General features: G+C 36.3%; 4 protein-coding genes across 7 annotated transcripts; 2 read left to right on the top strand and 2 right to left on the bottom strand.

Annotated features, from left to right (window-relative positions):
• Nucleotides 1-331: 331 nt before the first annotated feature.
• LOC101741443 (pre-mRNA-splicing factor SPF27) lies at nucleotides 332-7,666 on the top strand. 4 transcript variants are annotated; one of them, XM_021350047.3, is made up of 7 exons: nucleotides 332-475; nucleotides 646-863; nucleotides 1,572-1,735; nucleotides 2,548-2,760; nucleotides 4,107-4,248; nucleotides 5,248-5,419; nucleotides 7,472-7,666. In XM_021350047.3, exons 2-6 carry the CDS (start codon nucleotides 789-791, stop codon nucleotides 5,374-5,376), a joined length of 723 nt encoding a protein of 240 aa, XP_021205722.1. In that variant the 5' UTR covers nucleotides 332-475; nucleotides 646-788; the 3' UTR covers nucleotides 5,377-5,419; nucleotides 7,472-7,666. The 4 variants fall into 4 exon arrangements, with proteins under 4 accessions (XP_021205722.1, XP_062527317.1, XP_062527316.1 ...); XM_062671333.1 differs by having other exon boundaries at nucleotides 7,421-7,666; XM_062671332.1 differs by lacking the exon at nucleotides 7,472-7,666 and having other exon boundaries at nucleotides 5,248-5,540.
• Nucleotides 7,667-8,001: 335 nt separating this feature from the next.
• On the top strand, nucleotides 8,002-10,919 carry LOC101741309 (ubiquitin thioesterase otubain-like). Its single transcript, XM_004929340.5, has 5 exons — nucleotides 8,002-8,202; nucleotides 8,300-8,599; nucleotides 9,317-9,538; nucleotides 10,373-10,483; nucleotides 10,799-10,919. Exons 1-5 carry the CDS (start codon nucleotides 8,095-8,097, stop codon nucleotides 10,883-10,885), a joined length of 828 nt encoding a protein of 275 aa, XP_004929397.2. The 5' UTR covers nucleotides 8,002-8,094; the 3' UTR covers nucleotides 10,886-10,919.
• Nucleotides 10,920-11,312: 393 nt separating this feature from the next.
• Nucleotides 11,313-14,359, bottom strand: LOC101740933 (uncharacterized). The gene is made up of 2 exons (XM_004929337.3): nucleotides 13,891-14,359; nucleotides 11,313-13,559 (listed from the first exon to the last, which is right to left on the bottom strand). Exons 1-2 carry the CDS (start codon nucleotides 14,053-14,055, stop codon nucleotides 11,424-11,426), a joined length of 2,301 nt encoding a protein of 766 aa, XP_004929394.2. The 5' UTR covers nucleotides 14,056-14,359; the 3' UTR covers nucleotides 11,313-11,423.
• LOC101741165 (radial spoke head protein 9 homolog) lies at nucleotides 14,332-15,261 on the bottom strand. Its single transcript, XM_004929339.3, has one exon. The coding sequence runs from the start codon at nucleotides 15,189-15,191 to the stop codon at nucleotides 14,376-14,378; it is 816 nt and encodes a 271-aa protein (XP_004929396.1). The 5' UTR covers nucleotides 15,192-15,261; the 3' UTR covers nucleotides 14,332-14,375.
• Nucleotides 15,262-23,127: the final 7,866 nt, after the last annotated feature.

The raw sequence follows: 23,127 nt of genomic DNA, 5'->3' as shown, positions 1-23,127 counted from the left end.
TTTCGTCCAGCAACACGATGTGGTGGTACACCACGGATGACTCCTAGAGGAGCTCCTCTTTCCTCAGAAGGATGAATCTGTCCGATTTCCGTCCGGGCTCAAGGCAGGCTTCGAAAAGCCGCACAAGCCAATCCTCCAAAGTACCGAAGGCCTGACCTGGCCACGACTCCGTAGGAGATCTAACAGCTAAGGGCAACTGCTTCGCGAATGTATCTGTAATAAAATGTCTAATTTTGTAGTAATGAAAGCTTTTTAATCACTGAATACATGTGAAATGGCACAAGTTTTAAAAAATCAAACAAACATTGGACGTGTTCACACAAATCATCCACTCCTAGACGTGCAGCGACCGTATTTATTAGATTCCTGCGACTTTCAGTAGGACGTCAGTTCACCTCGTCGAAAGTCTATCTAAGCTGCGTCGTGTGTGGCTGCCACTCGAGAATATTTTCAAAATAAGTTCGTTGATCTCTCAGTAAGCACCATTGTTTCATTATCAACTCATCTAATATCTACTCGATGTGTTCTTCTTTCATTAAATTCCATTTTATAATATAATATTAATTTAATATCAATTTATTGAATATCGAGGAATTCAAAAGATTTAGCTATATGGACTATATTTCTTTTGCCTGTTCATTTTAGGCTTAAAACTAGCTCAAACGAAGAATGTCACACAAGTGACACAACTAAAATCAAATAAACAAAGAACAGCGTTAAAACTTTAATATAAAGTGATAAATCACAGTACCCATTCGTAGTAAAGGGAGTTATAAATTTTGTAGAAAATGGCAGGAGAAGTTGTCGTAGATGCATTACCATATATAGACCAAGGATATGACGATCCTGGAGTAAGAGAAGCTGTAAGTATTATGATAACCTTACTTTTTTTAATTCTTGGACCATTTCCTTTACAACAAAGATTCATATCGCTTTAGCTTTGACATCTAGAGAAAGAAATTCAATAATCATTTTGGTATTGCTGGTCTGAACGACCACACTTCACAAATGTGGGTTATATTCTCGTCTGCTTCAAAATGCGCAGTCACCGCTGAGAGATTTATATAAAAATGTTTTTTTTTCGTTGTTTCTTGAACATGTATGCTATTTCGAAGGACTTCCTTTTTCGAAATGGAATAATTTCACCTTTAGAATAAACCGATTTGTATAGTCTTGGTTCGACCACTGCCAAAGATCAATTTGAAATTAGATTTCTGTTTGTTCCTTTTTGCATTGAGTGATACAAAACGAAGTAATTTTGGTAATATTCATCTTGGTCAGTCTAGGAAATGCAGAACTTCTAGGAATTTTTGCATACACTGTAAGCTACAAAGCACTTTTGCTTCAATTCTTTTTCAATTTTAATGTCAATTTCAAATTCAATTCAATTCACGATTTTATTATTTTGTTTCATTGCTATTGTAATAATTGATTGTGTGACTGGGAAGCTGTCTCAAAAAAGTATTATTAAAGCACTTCTTATTGATACTGCAGTATAAAATGTCCTTATAATCAAACCTACTTATAGAAGACTCCTTAAACTACCCTTAAATATGGGAATTGATTTTCAGGCATTGGCCATGGTGGAAGAAGAGTGCAGACGCTATAGACCCACAAAGAACTATCTTGAAAATGCAGGACCAGAACCAAGTTCTGCATTTGAAACTCCTGCTTTACAACGAGAGATGGAAAGAGTGCAACAGAGATTGCCGATGGAACCATTGTCTATGAAGAGGTGCATAAAACCTGCAATTTTTTTTATTTATTATTTTGTTCTTTTAATTTGCACCACCCACCTTGAGATATAGGGTCTAAGGTCTCAAGTATAGTTACAACGGCTGCCCCACCCTTCAAACCGAAACGCATTACTGCTTCACGGCAGAAATAGGCAGGATGGTGGTACCTACCCGCGCGGATTTACTAGAGGTCCTACCATCAGTAATTACGTAAATAAAAACTTGCGGGTTTGATTTTGATTCTTCTTCTTCTTCTTCTTTGTCGTTTCCTCATTACTGAGGGTCGTGACCACCTTGGTCCAGCTTTTGCACCAGCTTCCTCCAATGCTGCCTGCATTCGGCCTGCTTAATGGCTTGATTTTGATTACATGATGTAATTCCTTCACCATGGAAGTCAATCATGAACATTTGTTTAGTAGGTATTTCATTAGAAAAATTGGTACTCGCCTGGGATTCGAACACCCAGTGTATTGCTCAACACGAATGCACCGGACGTCTTATCTTTTAGGCCACGACGACTTCAATTAAGTTGATAGGTTTGTAAGCTAAGTTGGTATTTGAGTCAGCCTGGCTACTGATGCCACAGTATGAACATGATGATAATGAAGTAATAGTAAGATTGTGAGGAGATATAATATGTAGGTCTGTAACTTTTACTAAGTGGTATCTTGTGATGCTGACTGTTAATATGCCAAATCCTCTGGTCATGTTAACAAACATCACTATTGAGTGATCACGTGATGTAGTGAAGCACAGGAATGTGGTTTTAAAAAAAAAACTATTGAAATATTATGTATAATTAATTCCTCAGGTATGAACTTCCACCCCCTCCAGTCGGAAGAATGAGTGAACCAAGTGCCTGGGCCGAGTCAGTTGACAACTCTCATGCACAGCTGTCACACCAAGCTATCAGAGTTCTCAATTTAGAGTTGCAGTTAGAGTACGGTTCAGAAGCATGGAGATCATACCTCAATACACTTCAAGCATTAGTCACAAGAGCTCAAAACGAACACAACCAGTTACGGTAAGAGATGTATAACATAGAAATTATATTTAAATGGTTGTTAGTTTGACAGGGAGTCTATCTTCGATTATAGAGCCTAGGGAAGTAATTGTCTGTTGCTTTGACCCTTATTGCCTTTCATAGAAACAGTAGGTTAGAACTGCTTGTAGGATTTTATATAACTCCAAACTATTACAGTCAAACCTGGATAAGCGAGAGTTCAAGGGAGCACAATCTCATTCTCGCTTATAGAGGTTTCTCACTAACCCGAGTTTCTCTCTAATGCTCCCTCTGAATTTCATTTAGAGATTTTACGGATTCAAACGAATTCACTATTTTAAGTTTATCACTTAATGACAGCAATTGATTAACGATAAACTGAGTAAGTCTGACAAACAAGATGGTACACAGGCACACGTGTCCATTCGAAAAGAATGCCATAAAATAATAACGTTATTTAGTTCCACGAAATAGAATAGGTTCAATATTGACGAGAAAACAATACAAAAACAATGTTAAGAAGTTCCACGAAAGTTAAGAATGGGTCATAAAATAGCAGATTTTAAATTTGTAATTTGTTTTGTCATTTGTTCCTCCTAAATAATATAAATAAATAAAGCTCGACTGTCGCTTATAGAGGTATAGAATAGTAGCAGTCTCACTTACGGAGGTTCATGAGGGAAAAAATACTCTCTCTTATAGAGGTTTCCGTTTCTCGCTAATAGAGGTTTTAGGAGCTAAAAATGACGGGTCCTGGCTATTACTCTCACTTATAGAGTTTTCTCACTTATCCAGTTCTCACTTACCCAGGTTTGACTGTATATCATTTGGACCAGAGGCTTCCAGGTTTTGTTCTGTTGGCCACTTTCAACATTTATTTGGTTGCAAGGGAACCCCCTGCTAACTAGGTTTCTACCATATTTCCAAAACTGTGTAAAAATGTGGAGATTAGATGTAAGTACGAAAATTTGCGTCGCGGTTAAGTTCCAACCGCGATTTCATAGTTTTCGAAAAATAAAGTGAGAATTGATTGTTTAATTTATCAATTGATTTTGCTGCTGTGAATGGATGTAAAAAATGGAAAGTTTGCCAATAAAAAAGCGATTCCATCCAACTTTACTTTATTGATATCTACTCACAGCACAAGGAACCCATCAATTCTCACTTATTTCATTTAGAAAACTCCTTATTCGGAGTGTTAAATATAAAAAATAGTACGCCAATGTAGATCCCCGTTGAGTATTCTGTGGACCCCTGGGCGTCCACCTGAACCACTTTGGGAATTAAGGATTTAGACCATACCAAAATTAATTTTTTTACTGTGTACACACAAGTCCAGTCTATTAAAAACAATAATTACATTTCAGTAAACAAATAGGCTCTGTGAACTGGGAACGTAAACGCGTACAAACAGCAAGCGGTGCGAGGTTGCGGGCATTGAGGCGACGGTGGGCGCAACTTGTCTCGGACAATTATAGACTTGAAAGAGCCCTACTTCACTTACAACAGGTACGTTCAAGTTATTTTATTATTATCTTTCTAATGAAATACGTACTTAACCAATTGTTCACGATTGACTTCCACGGTGAAGGAATAACATCGAATAAAAATGAAACCTGCAAAATTAGAATTTGCGTCATTACTGGTGGTAGGACCTCTTGTGAGTCCGCACGGGTAGCTACCACCACCCTGCCTATTTCTACCGTGAAGCAGTAATGCGTTTCCGTTTGAAGGGTGGGGTAGCCGATGTAACTATACTGAGAACTTAGAACTTATATCTCAGGTTGGGTGGCGCGTTTACGTTATAGATGTCTGTGGGCTCCAGTAACCACTTAATACCAGGTGGGCTGTGAGCTCGTCCAACCATCCAAGCAATAAAAAAAAAATTGTTGATTTAGTACATTAAAAATCTTTTCAATAATATTGCATTTGGTTTAAGAACAAACAAAAGTTACAATTGCTATTGCCACTTCCCATTATAAAGTAAATACTAAAGGAATCATTATTATTGTGTGGTGTTATTCCAGATTTAGATACAATAAAATAATTTAAAAATACATAAAGGCGTGGCTAACAGTAATAATGACTATTTCAAACAATATTACAGATATCCTAAAAAAAACCTAACAACCAAAATAAACATTATGTAAGAATAAATATCCAAATTTCCTCAGAGTTCATCCATATTATCTGGAACCGCTGCGTTCATCGACAGTGCGTTTCCAAAGATCTTTTTTGCTACGTACCATCCTGCTTTGGAATGAGCTTCCCTCCATGGTGTTTTCCGAGCGCTATGATATGTCCTACTTCAAACGAGGCTTGCGGAGAGTACTTAATGGTAGGCAGCGGCTTGGCTCTGCCCCTGGCATTGCTGACGTCCATGAGCGACGGTGACTACTTACCATCAGGTGGGCCGTATGCTCGTCAGCCTACAAAGGCAAAAAAAACCCATCTCCAAACTATCTAAGATTAAATTTATAGATAAGTACATATTCTTATTGTTTTTAGGCAAAGGGAGAAGTACCAGTAGAAGAAGGAGAAGAAGCCGATTTGGACATTGTAAAGTTACCTGAAAAACTCAATTCGGAAACAGAGAAGGAAGTGCAAAAGAAAATTGAAGATATGTTTGCGGATTAAAAGGAATTTTAGAACTTTGGAGTAGTGTTTTGGCCATTGATAGGTATGAAATGTAAATTAAATGTTCAATTTAAAGTTGTGGCTATAGAATCCTACTTATTGTTTCTAAATATGTATGTGTTATTATAAATTTAATAAACATTCTACTTTTTTAAATATGGCAATTGGCTTCTTGTGATTCGATTTTTATTAGTGCCGAGATTAAAACATTCAGTATGGAAGGAGAAAACATGTTGCGCCGACCCCAGGTAACTGGGAGAAGGGCAGGATAATGATGATGATGATGATTAAAACATTCTCTTAAATATAGACTGTAAGGTGCCATCCATAAATTACGTCACACGAAGGTTAGGACTGTTGAACCCCTCACCTCGTCCTTGTCATATGTTGTCACATTTTTATAACCCCAAGATGTAACGTCACAATTTTTTGGAGTTTACTCCTTTAGAATCGATTTACATATATAGGCCCGGGGTATGAAAATTATGGGGACCAAAATCGTACTAGCATGTCACACGAAATGCGTTATGCGCCTGATTGGCTCCTGATTGCGTGATGCGTGCGCGCGCCAATCAGGAGCCAACGCGCGGCCGCGTTATCGCAGGTGACGCCGGGCTGCTGCGCCGGCAGTCCGCCACAAAGCCTCGTACTGATCGCGCGTTTCTCTCATTATTGTATTTTCATATATTTGTTAGTCGTTTGTTTTGTGTCTCGTTAATTTGTTAATAATCTGTAGTGTATCGTGTTGTCGTAATATAGAACTATTTCTCGTATTGTTTCGTTTAATTTTTTATATCCAGTAAACTCCAGTCGTGCGTCGGAGCGGACACACACACTTTTTTTTTTTTTTTCAATAAAATCTTGTAAGTTAAATTATAAGTTAAATGACGTTGCATGAGAGATAATCTCATAGCGAAATTGCTAAATTATTAATAACTATAATTCAAGTTCGTAGATTTTTAGTTTTTTATTCACATCTAAACTTCGCGTTTTATTTAAATTTTAACATGTAACGTCACAAAACTATTGATCCCATGCTCCTTGTCGCACTATGTCACATTTCAGTGATACTCGCCCTCCCCATCAACGTGTGACGTAATTTATGGATGACCCCTAAAGAGAAATCACGTCCAGCGGTTTTGTTTCATTTTCCCATATTTATCCACTTTCACAAATGCCCACTTTAATAAACCACGGTTATTGCATTTTTAAACTGAAAGAACATTAAATTAACAAAAAACAATTGACACAACTTCGTTCATCGCGTTCCCGCCAATACGGAAAGGTTTTTTTTTTAAAGTGGTATCAGTGACTATACATATTTTCGTATAATGTGTAGGTAGAACTGTACTTTATAGGAATGCTCAATATGAGGGTAGTTTTCCAATTACAGCACAAGAGCGCATTATGCGGCATAATGCTCAACTAAGCTTCAGCATAATTCGGCATTGTGCGTCACTGAGTCGCATTATGCTCTGTAATTGGAAAACTACCTGTATTAGCATTATGCCGCATAATGCGCTCTTGTGCTGCAATTGGAAAACTACCGAGGTAACCCACCAGTTTGATTAATGCAATTGGACAGCTTGTTTTTATAAATTGTTGCTCAAACGTAAAAAAAAACGTCCTATATTTACCTTCATTTGGGTTGAAATGTAGGACAGATAATCACCGATAAAAACAAATAGGCCTTTGTTGGATGCTTGGGTTTCTCAATAAAACTTCCACAATCGATTTTGTGCTTGTATTTCCTTTATACAGGTTTTTGTTAATTTAATACGTTGCGAATGAGTTAGCTTGGCACGGCCATTAATTGAAGTGTTTAAAAATTGTGTCGGTGAACATAAATAAAATTTTGTTCATTGCTCCTTAGAAATTCGTAGGCGTTAACAGCTTTATATAACAACGTCAAACATTTTCTTACTTTAGCTCGACTTTTTTGATTAATTTTTAGATGATTAGTCATTTAATTTAATCTATCAATAAAAAATTGTGATTACATGATCGTTTTCATTTAATATAAAAATTAATTAACTATTTCTAGATTGTATTGGTGTAACATTGCAACATCATTACAGCAGCAATTTTTTTGTAGGTACAACAAGTGGAGCCGCCCTTATGGCTTTTATGTTGCAAGAATCAACTGTTACATGAATCGCAAGTAAATCGTTTTGGTATGGGAATATACAAAATCGATAGCATAACACATCTAATATAAAATATTGTGAAAAAAACTGGTTACATTATGGCATTATTTCTTAATGGTAAATAAATTTTAAATATAAACTTATGTTATGTTTTTATTTTCAATTCCTTCATTTTATATTTAATATATTTTATTTATACTTCATTTTATATATTTATTAGACTTCGTTTTAATTTAGTAACATTTTTTTGGAAAGATAGTTGTCCTTCTAGTTTCACGAAAACGAATCGGTGAGCACGGACGCAATGTAGTAGGTAGGTATTTAAACCCAAATGGTTCAATATTCCTAGGTTTCTACAACTGTATTTGTATCAGTGCATGGGTTTGATTAGCACGGCTACGATTTCATTTACGTAGATTATTAATTTCAAGGAATTTAACAGTAGATACTTTTTGTATTAATTTGCCGACGACATTGTCAATCAACTTTTCTGAACGGTAAACGAATGTCATTTTAGTCATTTGTTTTGTTGCAATTTTCTGTCAAAACATATGTCAGTTGTTATTTGAAAATGGCGGATGATGCATCAAGCAGTAGCGGTATTACCGGTAATACGGTTGAAAATTCAATTAATCAAGATGAATTGATAATGAAACAGCAACGTGAAATAGAAAAAGAGGTAATATATATAATATATAACCAGAAAACTACCTAAAACCATACTTCACACTGAAAACATACTTTGAAATTTGACGTTACTGTTTGTTTGTTTTTAGATATCGGAAACAATACCGTTGGTTGGTGAAATTGAAGAATTGCAGACTTTAGAGAAAGAATATAACGAGGATCCGATTTATTTGCTCAAAGTGAAAGATTTGTCTTCGAAATACAAAAGCATTAGACGAACGCGTCCCGATGGCAATTGTTTCTTTCGCGCGTTCTCATACGCATATTTGGAACGCTTACTGACTGATAAGCAGGAATATGATAAGTTTTACGAAATAGCAAAAAATTCTAAAGATATTCTCGTCGCCTTAGGGTTTTCGCAGTTCACCGTTGAAGATTTTTACGAAACTGTAAGTTGCAACATTCTTTTTGTTTTGTTGACAAGGACGTTTCAAGTTTACGGGTTGCGCGCGAGGCCTTGACCGGAGATTATGGTTTTTTCTCAGAAAATAAAAATTTCGCTGTTAATCATCATAAAACTCACCAGAGTATTGATTTGAATAGTCAGATCATCGAAGATAAGTCAGACATGAATATTATAACATTTAATAGAAAGGGAGGTTAGCATAATTATTTGATTGAAAATTATTGGGGGCAATAAAGCGTGGCTGGTTTAAGCAGTTTTAAAAAACCACAAATGTTTATAAAGCCTGGGTGACTGCCTTAAACTGGAATAGGCAAGATCTTAATGGCTTGTGTAGACAATGCATAATATAACAAAGCTTATTATCTAAACACCAGGAAAGCCCAAAAATATTTCCGAATATAAAAGCTATTAGGATAAATCAATTTTAAGTGTTTGATGAAGACAGTGTTTCTAAGTAATACTTGGACCATATAATTAGATACCTTGATACTATAGAGTTGAGACTTGATCTACACGCTTGAAGTCTTCACACTGTCTTCATGTCATCTGGACTTTTTCCTAATATCAAGTAGCTAATAGTTTGCAGACTTCTTTAGACTAATTTGCAGACTTCTTTATTTAAAATATAATTTAAAAAAAGACATTCAACTTTGTCAATGTAAACTAAAACAACAAATCTAATTAAAATTATAATTTGCAGTTTATGGAAGTAATCCAAAGAGTAGGGGAACATGCTGGTTCTACTCCGGATTTGATAGAAACAGTTCGTATGGAGCTTCATGATAAGTTCAACAAGCAGGGATATTCTGATTACATAGTGGTGTACCTTCGTCTTATTACATCTGGCCAGCTGCAGACAGACCAAGAATTTTATCAGAATTTTATTGAAGGACCACGCACTGTTACTGAGTTTTGTAGACAGGTAACAATGACATAAATGTTTTACAATTTATTTATTTACAATAAAAGGATTGTGCTGCAGCATTTAGGTTGTTTTCAGTAACCACTTAACTTTTTGTACCATGTGGTATTTTGATATTATTTGTATTTCTAACATATGTGCAAGTTAACTCCTCAAAAAGGAACATAATTTAAAATAAAGTTTCTGACTTACTGTTGTGATTCTGCTACATAGTAGTCAGGCTTAGTGTTTGAGGGTAGAATAATAATAAAATGTAATAAACACGATTGTGGATATTTGTTTTGTGAGAGACAACAAGGTTATTGTATTTTTTCCCAAAATATTTTTATATCAATAGTATAGTGCACTAGACTTGAAATTGTTGTTATTGCTCATGGTCACTGACATAGTTCGTCTTGAAATTGGTCCCATGCGTATAAACAACAGATTCTACTTAAATTATGGTTCAAACCACATGTTGTGAATTTGTTTATGTAAAAAAAGGTGACCGTATGTTCCCATAGGGAGCGCTCTATACCATTCGGCTTTGGATTGAGCTCTCCTCCACAATGTTTCCCGAGCACTATGACATTTCCCTCTTCAAATGAGAATTGTGGAGAGTGCTTAACGGTAGGCAGCAGCTTGACTCTGCCCCCGGCATTGCTGAAGTCTATGGGCGACGGTAACCACTCACCATCAGGTGGGCCGTATGCTCGTCTTCCTAAAAGGGCAACTAAAAAAATTATTTTTGTAGTATCGTATACATTTACCATGCAGGTGCCTAGGTTCATTCAGTTGGAAAGAGAACCGTGATTCAAAAATATTTTTGTTAGATCTTTTAATTTGTTATTGCAGGAAGTGGAACCGATGTACAAAGAGTCTGACCATATCCATATCATAGCATTGAGTAATGCACTCAAGGTGTGCGTCCGAGTGAAGTACATGGATCGGGGTGAAGGTAGCCAGGTGAGCAATAAAACTTAGATGCTAGTTACCAAAAAAATTTAATTGTTTAATTACAAATTGTAATGTCATTTTAAATTGAAAGCAAAAATATTTAAATCTGTAAAGCAGTAGTAAAGTACCTACTTCAAAATTGTTCATTCATTTCATTTCAATTCTGGTTCAACCAAAAGAATAACCAGTTTCACAGAAAACTAAAAATATCCTAATCTCTATTATGTTTTGTAAATAGAACCGTGTTAAAAAAAGTAATTGAAGAGCATATTTTTTCTACTTGCTAATGTGGTAATTAGTAAATGTCAAAATTTTTTATTGCAGGTGATAGCACATGATTTTCCAGAGGGTTCTACTCCGCTTGTCCATCTACTTTACCGGCCTGGCCACTATGATATATTGTATGCGTGATCAAACATTTTCTTACCATAAATTATACTTTATACATTGTCTTTCATTTTAGTTTTTAATGTTACTTTAGGAAGTGCCTACATATTGTTTTTAAATTTAATGAAAATATTTTAATGTTTGGTTATTATTTTATAAAGTATAAAACAACTAATGCTTTAAAGCATGGTCAAATTCGTAACAAGCATGCTAAGCATTCAATTTCTTGAAAATTAAACGAGTAGGCAAGGGAATCACAGTCATTTAAGGTCAATAACAGATCGTACTAAAAAACTGGTACCTGGTAGTCACATCACTGTAGTGTCTTATTCTTTAGCCCATAACCGCTACAAAATTTATATTGCATTAAAAGCAATAAACAAAATATTACTATACTTTCAAAATAACACAATGGGATAATTTAATGAAGGTTAAAGAAAAAACCACTAAATATCACAAAATTAGCTTTCTATTTATGTAACTAAAATAATGAATAAAATAAGGATAGGACTAAAAATGTCAAGTAATACATAGATAATATAAAGTAAAACATTTTTAGCAGTTATCTGCAGAAGTATACGCCATCTGGCTCTCTTCGAGGCTTCATCCCTGCAAAGAATGCTTTAATATCTTCTTCTTTTACCACTTCCTTTTTGTCTTTAAAACTCTTAAAGAAATCCAGCAATTTATCTCGGAGCTTGTTGTATTCAGTCATAGCATTTATTTGTTGGATCCTGTCCAAGGATGATAGGGCCTGCAGACCCTTTTCATACTGTGATGATGGCCCACCATTGTTTTTCTCTTGACCCAATGTTTCGTAAGCTATCACAGTGTCTTCTGGGTCAATAAGGAACAAGACATTCAAATCTTTATACATTGTTACACATTCATTACACATACATAGTTTCTGTCTGAAATTAGGAGCCCAAAATGTAGCCCCTTTATGACGTTTTTTCATTCCTTTAGGTCTTTTGCAATGTATCAGTTCACTCTTTTGCTTTTTAACGGGCAATTCTTCAGTACATTCAATAAATTTTCTTTTACTTTGTGCACTTATTTCTCTCTGGGAATTGTCTTCAATATTGTCACCACCATTAGAAGTACTTTGACCATTTTCAATTATTTTATTTTCAGTTATATTCAGAATCTCTGTATTTTCTTTTACATGAGCATCACTATTTGAGTAAAATTGTTCTAATTCCTGATTAGAAGTACATTTAATTTCTGATGTGTCTTCTTTTTGAACAGGCATCTCCGTAATTTTGTTGAGACCAGTTTCAGTATCAGAATCAAAGATTTTCATTTCTTCAGCAGCACTATCATTATTTTGCAACATATTTATGTTTTGATCTGAAATCTCCGTGGTTATGTTCTGACTATTTTCATTATTTGTATCAATTAGTTTCAATGTTTCACCAGTACTGTCAGTGATTTCAGCCATATTTTCAAATTGATCTAGTACTTCTGACTCTTTTGTTGATATTGGTATTGTTTCTGGTTTTACTTCATTATCAATATCTTTTGTGAGTTCTGAAAGTTCTTTAGTGGCTGTTTCAAGAGTATCTTCATCTGTATTTTCTATATTTTCTGTCTCTATTTCCGTAATTCCAACATTAACTTCATTACCATTTGCTATATCTCTAGATTCTGTCTCTGAAAGATCTTCAGTAGCTGTTTGAAGAATGTCTTCATGACTATGTGTTATATCTCTAGATTCTATCTCCAAAGGTTCCTTAGCTGTAGTATCTTCATTATTTGTAATTTTTTTGCATTCTATCTCAGTCTCTTTTTCCAGAGTGTAGCTTTGAGAAACTATAGTATCCTTGCATGTATTATTATCATTATCAGTATCCTGATTTATGTCTTCAGTATTAAATGAATTTATTTTATTAGTACTCTCTTCAATTTCTTTTGAAGATATATTTAAATCATCATTGTGGTTCATTTCTTTATCATTTGTTTTTATTATATTTTCATTCACATTTTTTACATCATCTACTTGTCCATTGAAAGTTTCTATATATTTTTTTTCTGGAATAAAGTCATTAGAAATATCAATTTCTTTTGCAGTTTGGGTTTTATCTCCTGGGGCAGATTCAGTAACATGAATTATTTTATCAGACGCTACTTGAGTATTTTCAAAAAATTCTTTTATATCCCCATTACAAGAAATAGAAGATATAACAACATTTCCAGCATCAACAGAGAGGATATCAACTTCTCCATTTTCTACATTCACAGCTAGTTCACTGTAGTCATGTAGAAACTCATTCTTTTCCATACAAGCCTTACAGATCATTTCTGAATATAGTTCGCTGCTCGGTACAATAGCTTCAAGATGTGTAGAATGCAACCAATCTTCACATATGACACATTGGATCATTTCATCTTCAAATGTTGCATCTGGATCAGGATAAGGTCTATGGCAAATACAGTAAAGTCCACTAAAGTTTTGATTATAAATATTATCTTCATTGAAGTCAGTCTTATTTGGTGTGAATTGACACGGGTGGGATTTAAATTTTGGGTTACCACAATCACAACGGAAGTTCCTTTTTGTATATAACTCGACCAGATCATGGTTTTCATGGCAAGCGATGCTGCATGCCAGGCAGACTCCAGCTCTCTGGTTTTGATCGTCTTTGGCTTCAGGGCAGCATGTAATGCAGGCGTAAATGGCTTGACGTTTTATGTAGCCCTGTAATTATTGGTGAAAAATTTTATTAATCTTCCTTATGAAATGCATAACTTATAGTAAATTCACTTTAATTTTTAAGGGAACACATTTTTTCCGTAACATTTACAAAATTTTAAATCAACTGCGTTTTTGTTAGATAATTTCTCCGTTTTGTACGTTCGGTAGATTTTTTTTAGTAGTATTTATTATCAATGATTAATTGAGAGTTTTGTTTTGTATTTAAACGTTTCATAATACCATTACAAGCTACTTTATACGATCTTTGTAACCGCCAGCCATGTTTAATGGATTTTTGGCCGTCTTACATTTGAATTACCGCACATAATCTTACCGTAGAATAGGTGCAGTTCTTCTCGTCGGAGGCTCCAAGAACAGCATTTGCGTCGTCTTCAAAATCCTGCTGTTCTTGTAAAACATCGAGCATAGTTACAACTTTTTCCCCATCGCAATCTGCCATATCGACGTCTTCATTTGTATTCACACCGTTCGTGGACATGTCTTAGAAATAATTACTTAAGAGACTTTAAACGACAGTAATGTAATGTAGAATCTATCTTAATTTTGCAAAAAAGCCGGTTGATTACGCGCCAATCGTACTTTTTAAAGATCTGTAGCGAAATGAAAAACAACTTAAGTTTAGAATCCACCAACCAACATTAACAGAATTTAGAGCTGTACTTAAAAAAAAACTACTGAATCTCCTAAATCGACTAAGCCGAACTTTTGTTCATAGTGATGTAGTCAGTTTTTAGTTAAAAGATTTTAAGCGTGATGTAGTTCAATACATTTATTATTTTAGCTATAAAAAAGACATAGTTAAATAAGAAACGGTACATCCAAATTTTTACGACCGTTACCGATGTAAAGAAATCCTGCATCAGACGTTTTTACTTTGTGAAAATATGACATACCGGGCCAATATAAGCTTTTCAAATACGCAACACTTCCAGTTTTTTCTAATGATAAATTCCAGCACCCTTTAGGTATATCTTGATCTATGGAGTCAAGAAAATCCATACTGTAATTATAGTCTGGGCGTGTTAGTAAATTTGTGTTCCATCTGTGCTGAGCAGGTCTCATATGTAAATAGGATTTTAGTTCTTTTGCTTCCGTTGCAGTAAGGCCATAGAAATTTGGATTTATCGTAATAGAGCCATCTGGCCGTTTGATTAGTTGTCCTCTTGCGCATATTTCAACTTCTTCACAAATATTACTGATTGTAGCGGCCAAGCGATTTTCTTCTTTCATGAAGCGACACCGGTCAGGGTGGTTTTCTTCGAAACTTTCATCTAGCACTTTGATTTTGAGTGACGGGTCTCCGCGAAAAGGAAACGTAGTAATTAACGAGAGCTCTTTGTATTTCTTTTTCGGCCTAGGAAGTAAAGACCAGAATTGAAAGTCAGTGGTGTAGAAATACTTTTTACCTGTCAGAGCGTCATTTGTTAGGCCAACAGCGATGTAATAATCTAGATCCGTGGCGTAAATCTGTCCCCAATATTGTACGATGGTGAAATGGTTTTCGACCTGTAGTACTGTTAGAGAATTCTGTAATAATGAAATGATTTCGCTGTTTAATGTAGCACCATTTACATTAACGTATTCTTTGTATTCCCACAACTTGTGAATATTCATTGTTTTAAGACTTTCAGAGAAAAAATTGATGTTGTGTAAACTTCATCACAAAGCTTGACGAGTGTTGTTATTCCATAAGTTTGTTTTTTATTCTATTCGTAAATTTCAAAAGAGAATGTATGCACTACGTACATTTTACTTTTACTTTGGGAGGAACGCGTGGCCTCAAGCTATGTTAAATATTTTATTTGTTACTTTAGTATTTGATAAGGTTAAAACATCGCATATTAACCGTTCAGTACGTGAAAGGGCATAAATATGAGAATACTAAATAAAAATGCCCGCTAGCCACAAAGACACTCTGAGTACATTTTCCGCACTTTACTGAGAAGTTATTACATTTCTTCTCATCTAGGTCCTATGGACTTATCTCACCCATTTAATCTATTTAATTGAACTACCATTTTGCTTTTCAATTTTCATACATCAAATATATTTTGTAAAAAAAATATATTTAGTGTGATCTAATAATCAGTTCAATGGACGAGTCAAATTAATTAGTATGGAGGGTAGTGATATAAGGAGACCTGTCTTAACATTGGGAAAATTTGTCTAGAATTTTGGAAAAAAGTGTCCAACTGTAAGCAGCTCTCAAGTCGAGCCCGTGATCTCACCCACTCGTTAGGGTGTAGCTGAAATATCCTCATGGGCTACAAGATAATAGGTAAGGAAAAAATTATAAAAAAAGCAACAACAAAATAGCACTAGCGTAGTTGGTAGTGTGCTATAAATGTAGCAGTTGTAAACGAAGTGTGTAGAATTGAAAAAAAAAGTGTTGTGAGCTGAAAATTAATAATCTGAAAAATATGTAGGTACATAAAATAATTATCAGCGTAATAATATTAATTGTATACAACTTAAATGAAAATTAATATTAAAATTAAAAATATCACAAAACTTTTACGTCTTAGCAGGTATGCTCATCATGGTATGCGTCTTGGGAATTTAACGGGCTACAAATTACAAGACTGGTGGGCTGCTAATAAACTCAATTTAAAGCAGTTTTTTTTATGAAGGAAGGATTATCTTTTCAGTTGTAACTTATTAGGATTACCTTTCCAGGTATTTCCAGTTTCACTACGACAAGAGGGCAAGCACGGGCTCAGCCAGGAGGGTGGGATTTGCTAACAATTACTCGAGCGCCTCCGAAGGAGACCTACTAACTCAAGGGCAGCTGCTTCGGCAATGTATCTACTTCCGGATCGGAATCGCGACCCGCTGAGAAGATAAGGCGAGAAACTCAGCGGGCTGATGTATGGGTTAGGTATTATACTGGGGGAGTCGCGTTTCCGATCCGATGGTAGATTCTGCGAAGCACTGCTCTTGCTAGGGCCAGTGTTAGCATTACCTCCCGCTTGAGCCCCGAGAGCTCACTTACATGCTAGGCTAATGCTGATATAACCTCTCAAGGCTATCAGTCTACCCCTAAAGAATTTCCTCCTGTGTAAACTTGACATTAAAGTAAACAAAGTAAAGAAAAAACAGAAACAGTTTATTATTGATTATTTTATTATTCTACTTTCTTTGAAAGCTCCCTGTTTTCGTAGTGAGAGCGTAATGTGTGTGAAACTTGATTTCCCTTCTCGTATGACAATTACCTTGGTTGGACCATTCCGTGCCAAATGTTTACAAGCCCTCTATCAGACTCAATACGCAACATGACCGCACGGTTTTCCAATTTAGGGAGCGCTTTAAACTCAACCACGTGCATATACACGAGGGTTCCAGATAAATTGGAAGCAAAATAAAACACGAGAAGCAATTTGTGTATTTTTATAGATTAAGGGCGATCGTGTTGCTTGTTTGCAGACTCGCGGGTGACATTCCGAAGAAAATATTACATTGAGGCGTTTTTATTTCATTTGTGTTAAATTAATAGGTATCGTTATGAATATTTAAATTAAGAATATTTTTATGTTAAGCTAAGCCGTCAAAAAATATTCACAACGACAAAATAAAAGTTTTGACAATTATTAGGTACTTAAACAAAAAAACGTAGGTATCCTAAAATTGATCTTCATATTTAAGGCCGTCAGCGTAAAAGTCGTCTGATCCACAACTTTTCATATTCGTGCTTATGTATTGCAATTTATTTAAAACAGCGTGCCGTGAAGCTGTAATGCGTTTCGGTTTGAAGGGTGGGGGCAGCCGTTGTAGCTATACTGAGATCTTAGAACTTATATCTCAAGGTGGGTGGCGCATTTACGTTGTGGATGTCTATGGGCTCCAGTAACCACTTAGCACCAGGTGGGCTGTGAGCTCGTCCACACATCTGCAATAAATAAAAACAATAAATATTGATACAAAACCGGCCTATCCCTAGTTTCACCCATGGCTTACAGATGGCTTTGTAAATATAATTTTTGCCCGTATTGTTTTTGCTTAAGAAGCAGTGTAAAAAAAATTAAAGCCTCATTATCTCCGTACTAGCTATAAGTAAGCTTAGGCCACTTTTGCGCTGACTGACTCATTTATGGTGGGAAAAAATGATACTGCTACTGGACGCTAGGTGGCAGGATTGGTTTTAAAATTGAAGCTTGTGTTAGTAAAATGATGGATTAATAAATTAAATGTTAATGATATTGTTAAAACGTGGTTTTGTTTTCATTAATTTATTATAACTCACCACGATATAGTGGGATGAAAATGAAATGCTATTTGGTTTTTAAGCGATATTTCGCTTACATCTGTCTTTGTAATTAAAGGTCCGTTTTAGTTAGCATTAATATCAACAAACGGATATTTTTTATTAATTAAATAGTTGAAGAAGTTTTTTTGCTATGATATTTTTTCCAAATTTTAAACTTTAAAATAAGTCTCCCCTGTAAAGTTGCAAAAATGTCGCTTAAACCAAATAGCCTTTTACGTCTTGATATAATCATTAAAATTAGGCGCTATGATAGGTCATGACTCTTGGATAAAGGGTTATCAGAATAACGTTTTTACCGTTCTTCAGACCAGTATGCTACTCCAAGGTTGAAACGTGCAGGAAGCCAACGTGGGGGTAGCAACTCTTGCGTACAAGTCGCGTTACTACTAGTCTACCGCAAGTCGTCTGAGATATTTGTGACTATGAAAAGAAGACTGTTTTTTTTATTACTTAGATGGATGGACGAGCTCACAGCCCACCTGATGTTATGTGGTTACTGGAGCCTATAGACATCTACAACGTAAATGCGCCACCCACCTTGAGATATAAGTTCTAAGGTCACAGTGTAGTTACAACGGCTGCCCCGCCCTTCAAACCGAAATGCATTACTGCTTCACGGCAGAAATAGGCAGGGTGGTGGTACCTACCCGTGCGGACTCAAAATAGGTCCTACCACCAGTAAGACCAAGTAAGACAAGTACCACTATTCGAGATTGATCGGCAAAAACTATTTAAATACCTCCAAAGTGACTTTTAAATGAGGTTGCCTTTATCTAGTATCGTTTTAGACAATAGGCGACACACGTGCGTGCCTCTTGTCGAGTTCGGTCGATTCGGCACGTGCTGCCGCGGGAGGGGCGCTACGTGACCCGCGCTATCTCTGCCTCTCAACACCGCAGTGCGTATTCAGGACGGCCAATATAAAATATTTAAATAAAATTGTCATCAGTCATCATTAGCTTAGAAATGTCCACTCCAGGACTCACCCGAAGCGTGCCAAAAGGACCTGCTCAGCTATTTAATAAGGATTAATATTAAGCTGAAGTTGGCCATGGTTAATAATCCACTTCGATAAAGCGGCACGAGACGAGAACCCTCTCATCGTGGCCGCCGGTAACTACATTCCCGATCCTGCGGACAGAATGGAAAGCAGTCGACGTCACCCCAAACACGTCATTTCGGATCCTCCCGATCCACTAACGGTGCTTTTAGGTACCTCAAGCACCGGTCATCGTTCTCGTCGAACCCGTCGCTTGCGACGAAGGGCTCGACGAGTAAATTAACCCTCAGACACAGCCCACTGAGTTTCTCGTTAGATCTTCTCAGTGTGTCGAGATTCCAATGCGGTGTTAGACTGAGCGAGGAACTATTGGTGTTAGCAAATTATCTCAGGTTGAGCCCGTGAGTTTAGCACCGAGCTGTTTGTGCTAAATGGAATAGCCCCATAGGCCACCGGCGAGTAGGTAGCCTCTTACTTGTTAGCATGTATGTGACGTCCACGGAATTACGTCTAACGCTAGTTGAGCCGGGATTCATCTAAGTAACTACGTCAGAAATATGTATTATTTAATATATATTTTTTTAGGTTTCTCAGTAGGCTGCGGCTTGGCTCTTGGCTCTGGCCCTGGCATTGCCTAGCCCACTGAGTTTCTCACCGGATCTTTTTAGTAGGTCGCGTTTCCGATCCGGTGGTAGACTCTGCGAAGCACTGCTCTTACTAGAGCTAGTGTTAGCGACGTCGTTAGGTAGGCTCCGTGAGCTTAACTACTTGTTAGGTTACGCTGATAAAGCCTCTCAAGGCTATCAGCTCCAGCTTAGGCAGGAAAGAAAAAAATTGCATTGCTGACGTTCGTGCGCTACGGTAACCACTCACTATCAGGTCGTCTCTATGTTCATCTACCTACCGGGTGATGAAAAAAAAAAAAAAAAAAGAAATCCCTTGGGGCAACCTAAATACAGATCTGTGACATCATCGTTTCACTAATATTGTATTAATCAGTCGTTAATCGCGCGTCGAGTGCGTCTCATAGTGTCAGCGTCATTGTTGAGGGCACGTGCATGTTTAGAGATGTTAAAACGAAGTACCGCAACTTGTTAAATGCTCTCGACGATCGCCGATCTAACGATAATGAACTGAAGAGTTAAGTAACTGTTCTTGTTTAAATGAATGGGATGGATTTTTGAATTATCCAAGGTAAAGGATAGTAATGCGTGTTGCGTTATGTTTGTTCAGCTGTTGCTGTATATAAGGGTCTTGCAGATAAGGCCTGGAGTATATAAGCAGCTCCTTTAACAAAAGTAGTATCTTGTTCTGTTTTTAACACGTTTTTATTGGTATGTGTATGTATGTGTATAATGGAATGGTTGTATGTCTTATTCCCTGATTTCAAGAGGTCCGATTAACTAGAATATTTGAACACGCATCGAGGACCGATGAGAATAGAATAATTTTATAACTTCTCTCTAATATCCTGACCAGTATCAAGAGAATAAAAAAATATAAAATGAACTGTGTGTCGGTTTGCTATTTGAGTGTGTATTTTTAGTTTTTGAAGTACATTTCTACCACTGCATACTGTGGTCACGGACGAAAGAGTCATTCATCAAAATTTCAGTGAAATGTAACGTAAACGTAAAAAAGCAGTTCTTTTACTGGTGGTAGGACCTCTTGTGAGTTCGCGCGGGTGGGTACCACCATCCTGCCGATTTCTGCCGTGAAGCAGTAATGCGTTTCGGTTTGAAGGGTGGGGCAGCCGTTGTAACTATACATGAGACCTTAGAACTTATGTCTCAAGGTGGGTGGCGCATTTACGTTGTGGATGTCTATGGGCTCCAGTAACCACTTAACACCAGGTGGGCTGTGAGTTCGTCCACCCATCTAAGCAATAAAAAAAAAAATGTTTACGACTCGCGAAAACCGAAGAAATTATTAGGACATATTTTCCACAGTAAAAGCATTGCTTGTATTGTGCGATGTTTATTTCAAAACAGATATTATTCCAACAGTCGTTTTTTTTATGAATCAGAGCATTTCATCGTGAACGCAATCGCGCGAAAATTTTACGAAAGCATTTAAAAAAAAAAACAGAACAATATACGCCATATGCACTAATCGATTTTGAATCGATTCAATTCGTGTTTATTTCGCACACTGTTCGGAAACCGCGACCGAGTGAGCATCCACAATGAGCTCGTTCAAAAACAATGAGCTGTTCCCACAGCCGCGCCCCGGGCTTGAACCTTTATTTATTATTTCTTTAGTTTTTAATTGTTTTCGAACAGGAGGTCGGTAGTACTGCCCTCCGGCGCCGCCTGCTTTGTAAACGATACGTAACGTTTGCCCACTGATATGTCGGCGATGTTTTCTTAAATATTTTTCCGAGGGGCTTATGCTTACTGATAACAATACAATGTTTAACATTTGTATTAAAGAAATTTAATTTATTTACAAAAAGCTTTAAAATCGAAACAATGGACAGATGAGTGGTTTAAAAAACCAACCTGAGTTAAAATAAAAAATATAATCAAAACTTCCCACATTCTGCGGCCTCAGGCCAGGATTTTCTGCTGTGTTTTATGCAAGTGAATATATATAAGATACAAGAACTAGCTAAGTGCCCCAGTCTTCGTAATACGGATTAGGTAAGTTATTGCAAAGATAATAAAAAAAGCATCATAATAATTAATTAGGATTTTTCCCAAAAAAAATATATTATTTCCAATATAAGATAATATATTAATATATATTTCCTAGCATATATATTTCCAATAATAATTGGAACCAATTTAATATTGAGAAAATTTATCGCCTTCCCTATTTTTATTTCTCATAACTGTAATTGGGTAATTAGTCCAAATCAACATAAAACCCAGATTCCACGGTAACGAAGCACTTCAATACAAACTAATTAAAATCGGCACAATTGAATTGCAAATCGACTATTACTTTCCCACAATTATGAGAAAAGAAAAAAAAAATGTAATCGGCCAAGTGGCGATTTCCGAACGAATCGCGATTCGTGACAAAAGGCGGGGAGCTAAATATTTTTTACAATATCTGGTGTTTAATCGTTAGTGAAACGTCACAAGCTGGGGTCGGGAATAGCGGGAGAGAAGATTAAAACTATTTGTGTTAAACACTAAGTATTGTTAGTGTGCTTTCGGGTGCTTGGACCGTGTTAATTGCTTGTTGGTGCCATTCTGAAGGCGATCGTTGAGATTCAGCGGGTCTACAAGTCTGTTAATAAGCATGAGAAATGTTAAGATGGTTAGTTGAGGAGTTCCTATGTGAAATATCTTGTGTATTGGGATGGAAACACAGTGTTTCCGGATTTTGGGGGTTCGCGGGGGGAGTCAACAATATTATGAAGTAAAGAGTAATTATAATGGGTCCTATTTACAAATAACGCAAAATATTTACAAATGACGGTAAAAGAGTGTACGGCCTACTTGATGGTGACTGGTCACCGTCGCTTGTGGACATCAGCAATGTCAAGGACATAGACAAGTCGCTGGCTATTGATATATAAATAGGAAAAGATAAAACAGCTAAGCTCTATTTTCTGTTTTCTTTTGCTACGCCTAGTCGCATACGCTATCCATATATATATGCGTCATATCCTTAAAAATGTTTGAAGACTTAGAAGACCCCCTGCCTATTTCTACCGTTGAGTAGAAATGCGGTTTCGGTTGGAAGGATGGGGCAGCAGTTGTACTGAAAATGGAGATTTAGAACTCATGTCTTAAAGTAGGCGGCATTTACGTTGTTGATGTCTATGGGCTCCGGTAACCACTTTACATCAGACGGGCCGTAAGCTGATCCATCCTTCCACCTTTTGTCGAGCTGTATTGTTACCAATTAAAAAAGTTTGGAATTCAGTTTGAGTTGGGTGTCAGATTCTTTTCAATATGTTAATAACAAAAGAGGTAATGTTAAACGCAATATCAATCTAAAACTTAAGGCATCAGTGATTACGGTCGAATTTCGATCACGGGGCAAACATTAGTTATAATTAATCTTTATTACCCAAACGTGTCTCATGTTATTAGTCAAATCTCCTATTTTAAAAGTTCGGATAACATAATGATCATAATGATAATGAAATATCGGGAACTCGTAAAAATCGTGTAAGATTTTCTGTTCTGATTTTTAATCTATCTTATCTGATTGATTTGTAATTTAAAGCCTTTTTGGTCGAACGGTCTCTGGTCTCTCGATTGTTGTTTCTGAGTACTAGACTATGAGGTTTGTTTTCAATTGCAATTTCCCGATCGGTTTTTTTTTGT

This window comes from Bombyx mori, chromosome 12 (genome assembly GCF_030269925.1).
Source record: "Bombyx mori chromosome 12, ASM3026992v2".
Taxonomy (NCBI): Eukaryota; Metazoa; Arthropoda; class Insecta; order Lepidoptera; family Bombycidae; genus Bombyx; species Bombyx mori.
This window is presented reverse-complemented; position numbering and strand designations above follow the sequence as displayed.

What these genes read in the sequence shown, in the direction of transcription:
- LOC101741443 (XM_062671331.1), top strand. Translation starts at nt 789, where the DNA reads ATGGCAGGAGAAGTTGTCGTAGATGCATTACCATATATAGACCAAGGA. An exon ending in ATCCTGGAGTAAGAGAAGCT is followed by an intron (nt 864 to 1,571) that starts GTAAGTATTATG and finishes ATTGATTTTCAG; the next exon opens with GCATTGGCCATGGTGGAAGA. An exon ending in AACGAACACAACCAGTTACG is followed by an intron (nt 2,761 to 4,106) that starts GTAAGAGATGTA and finishes ATTACATTTCAG; the next exon opens with TAAACAAATAGGCTCTGTGA.
- LOC101741309 (XM_004929340.5), top strand. Translation starts at nt 8,095, where the DNA reads ATGGCGGATGATGCATCAAGCAGTAGCGGTATTACCGGTAATACGGTT. An exon ending in TTACTGAGTTTTGTAGACAG is followed by an intron (nt 9,539 to 10,372) that starts GTAACAATGACA and finishes TTGTTATTGCAG; the next exon opens with GAAGTGGAACCGATGTACAA. An exon ending in ATCGGGGTGAAGGTAGCCAG is followed by an intron (nt 10,484 to 10,798) that starts GTGAGCAATAAA and finishes TTTTTATTGCAG; the next exon opens with GTGATAGCACATGATTTTCC.
- LOC101740933 (XM_004929337.3), bottom strand. Translation starts at nt 14,055, where the DNA reads ATGTCCACGAACGGTGTGAATACAAATGAAGACGTCGATATGGCAGAT. An exon ending in AGAACTGCACCTATTCTACG is followed by an intron (nt 13,560 to 13,890) that starts GTAAGATTATGT and finishes CAATAATTACAG; the next exon opens with GGCTACATAAAACGTCAAGC.
- LOC101741165 (XM_004929339.3), bottom strand. Translation starts at nt 15,191, where the DNA reads ATGAATATTCACAAGTTGTGGGAATACAAAGAATACGTTAATGTAAAT.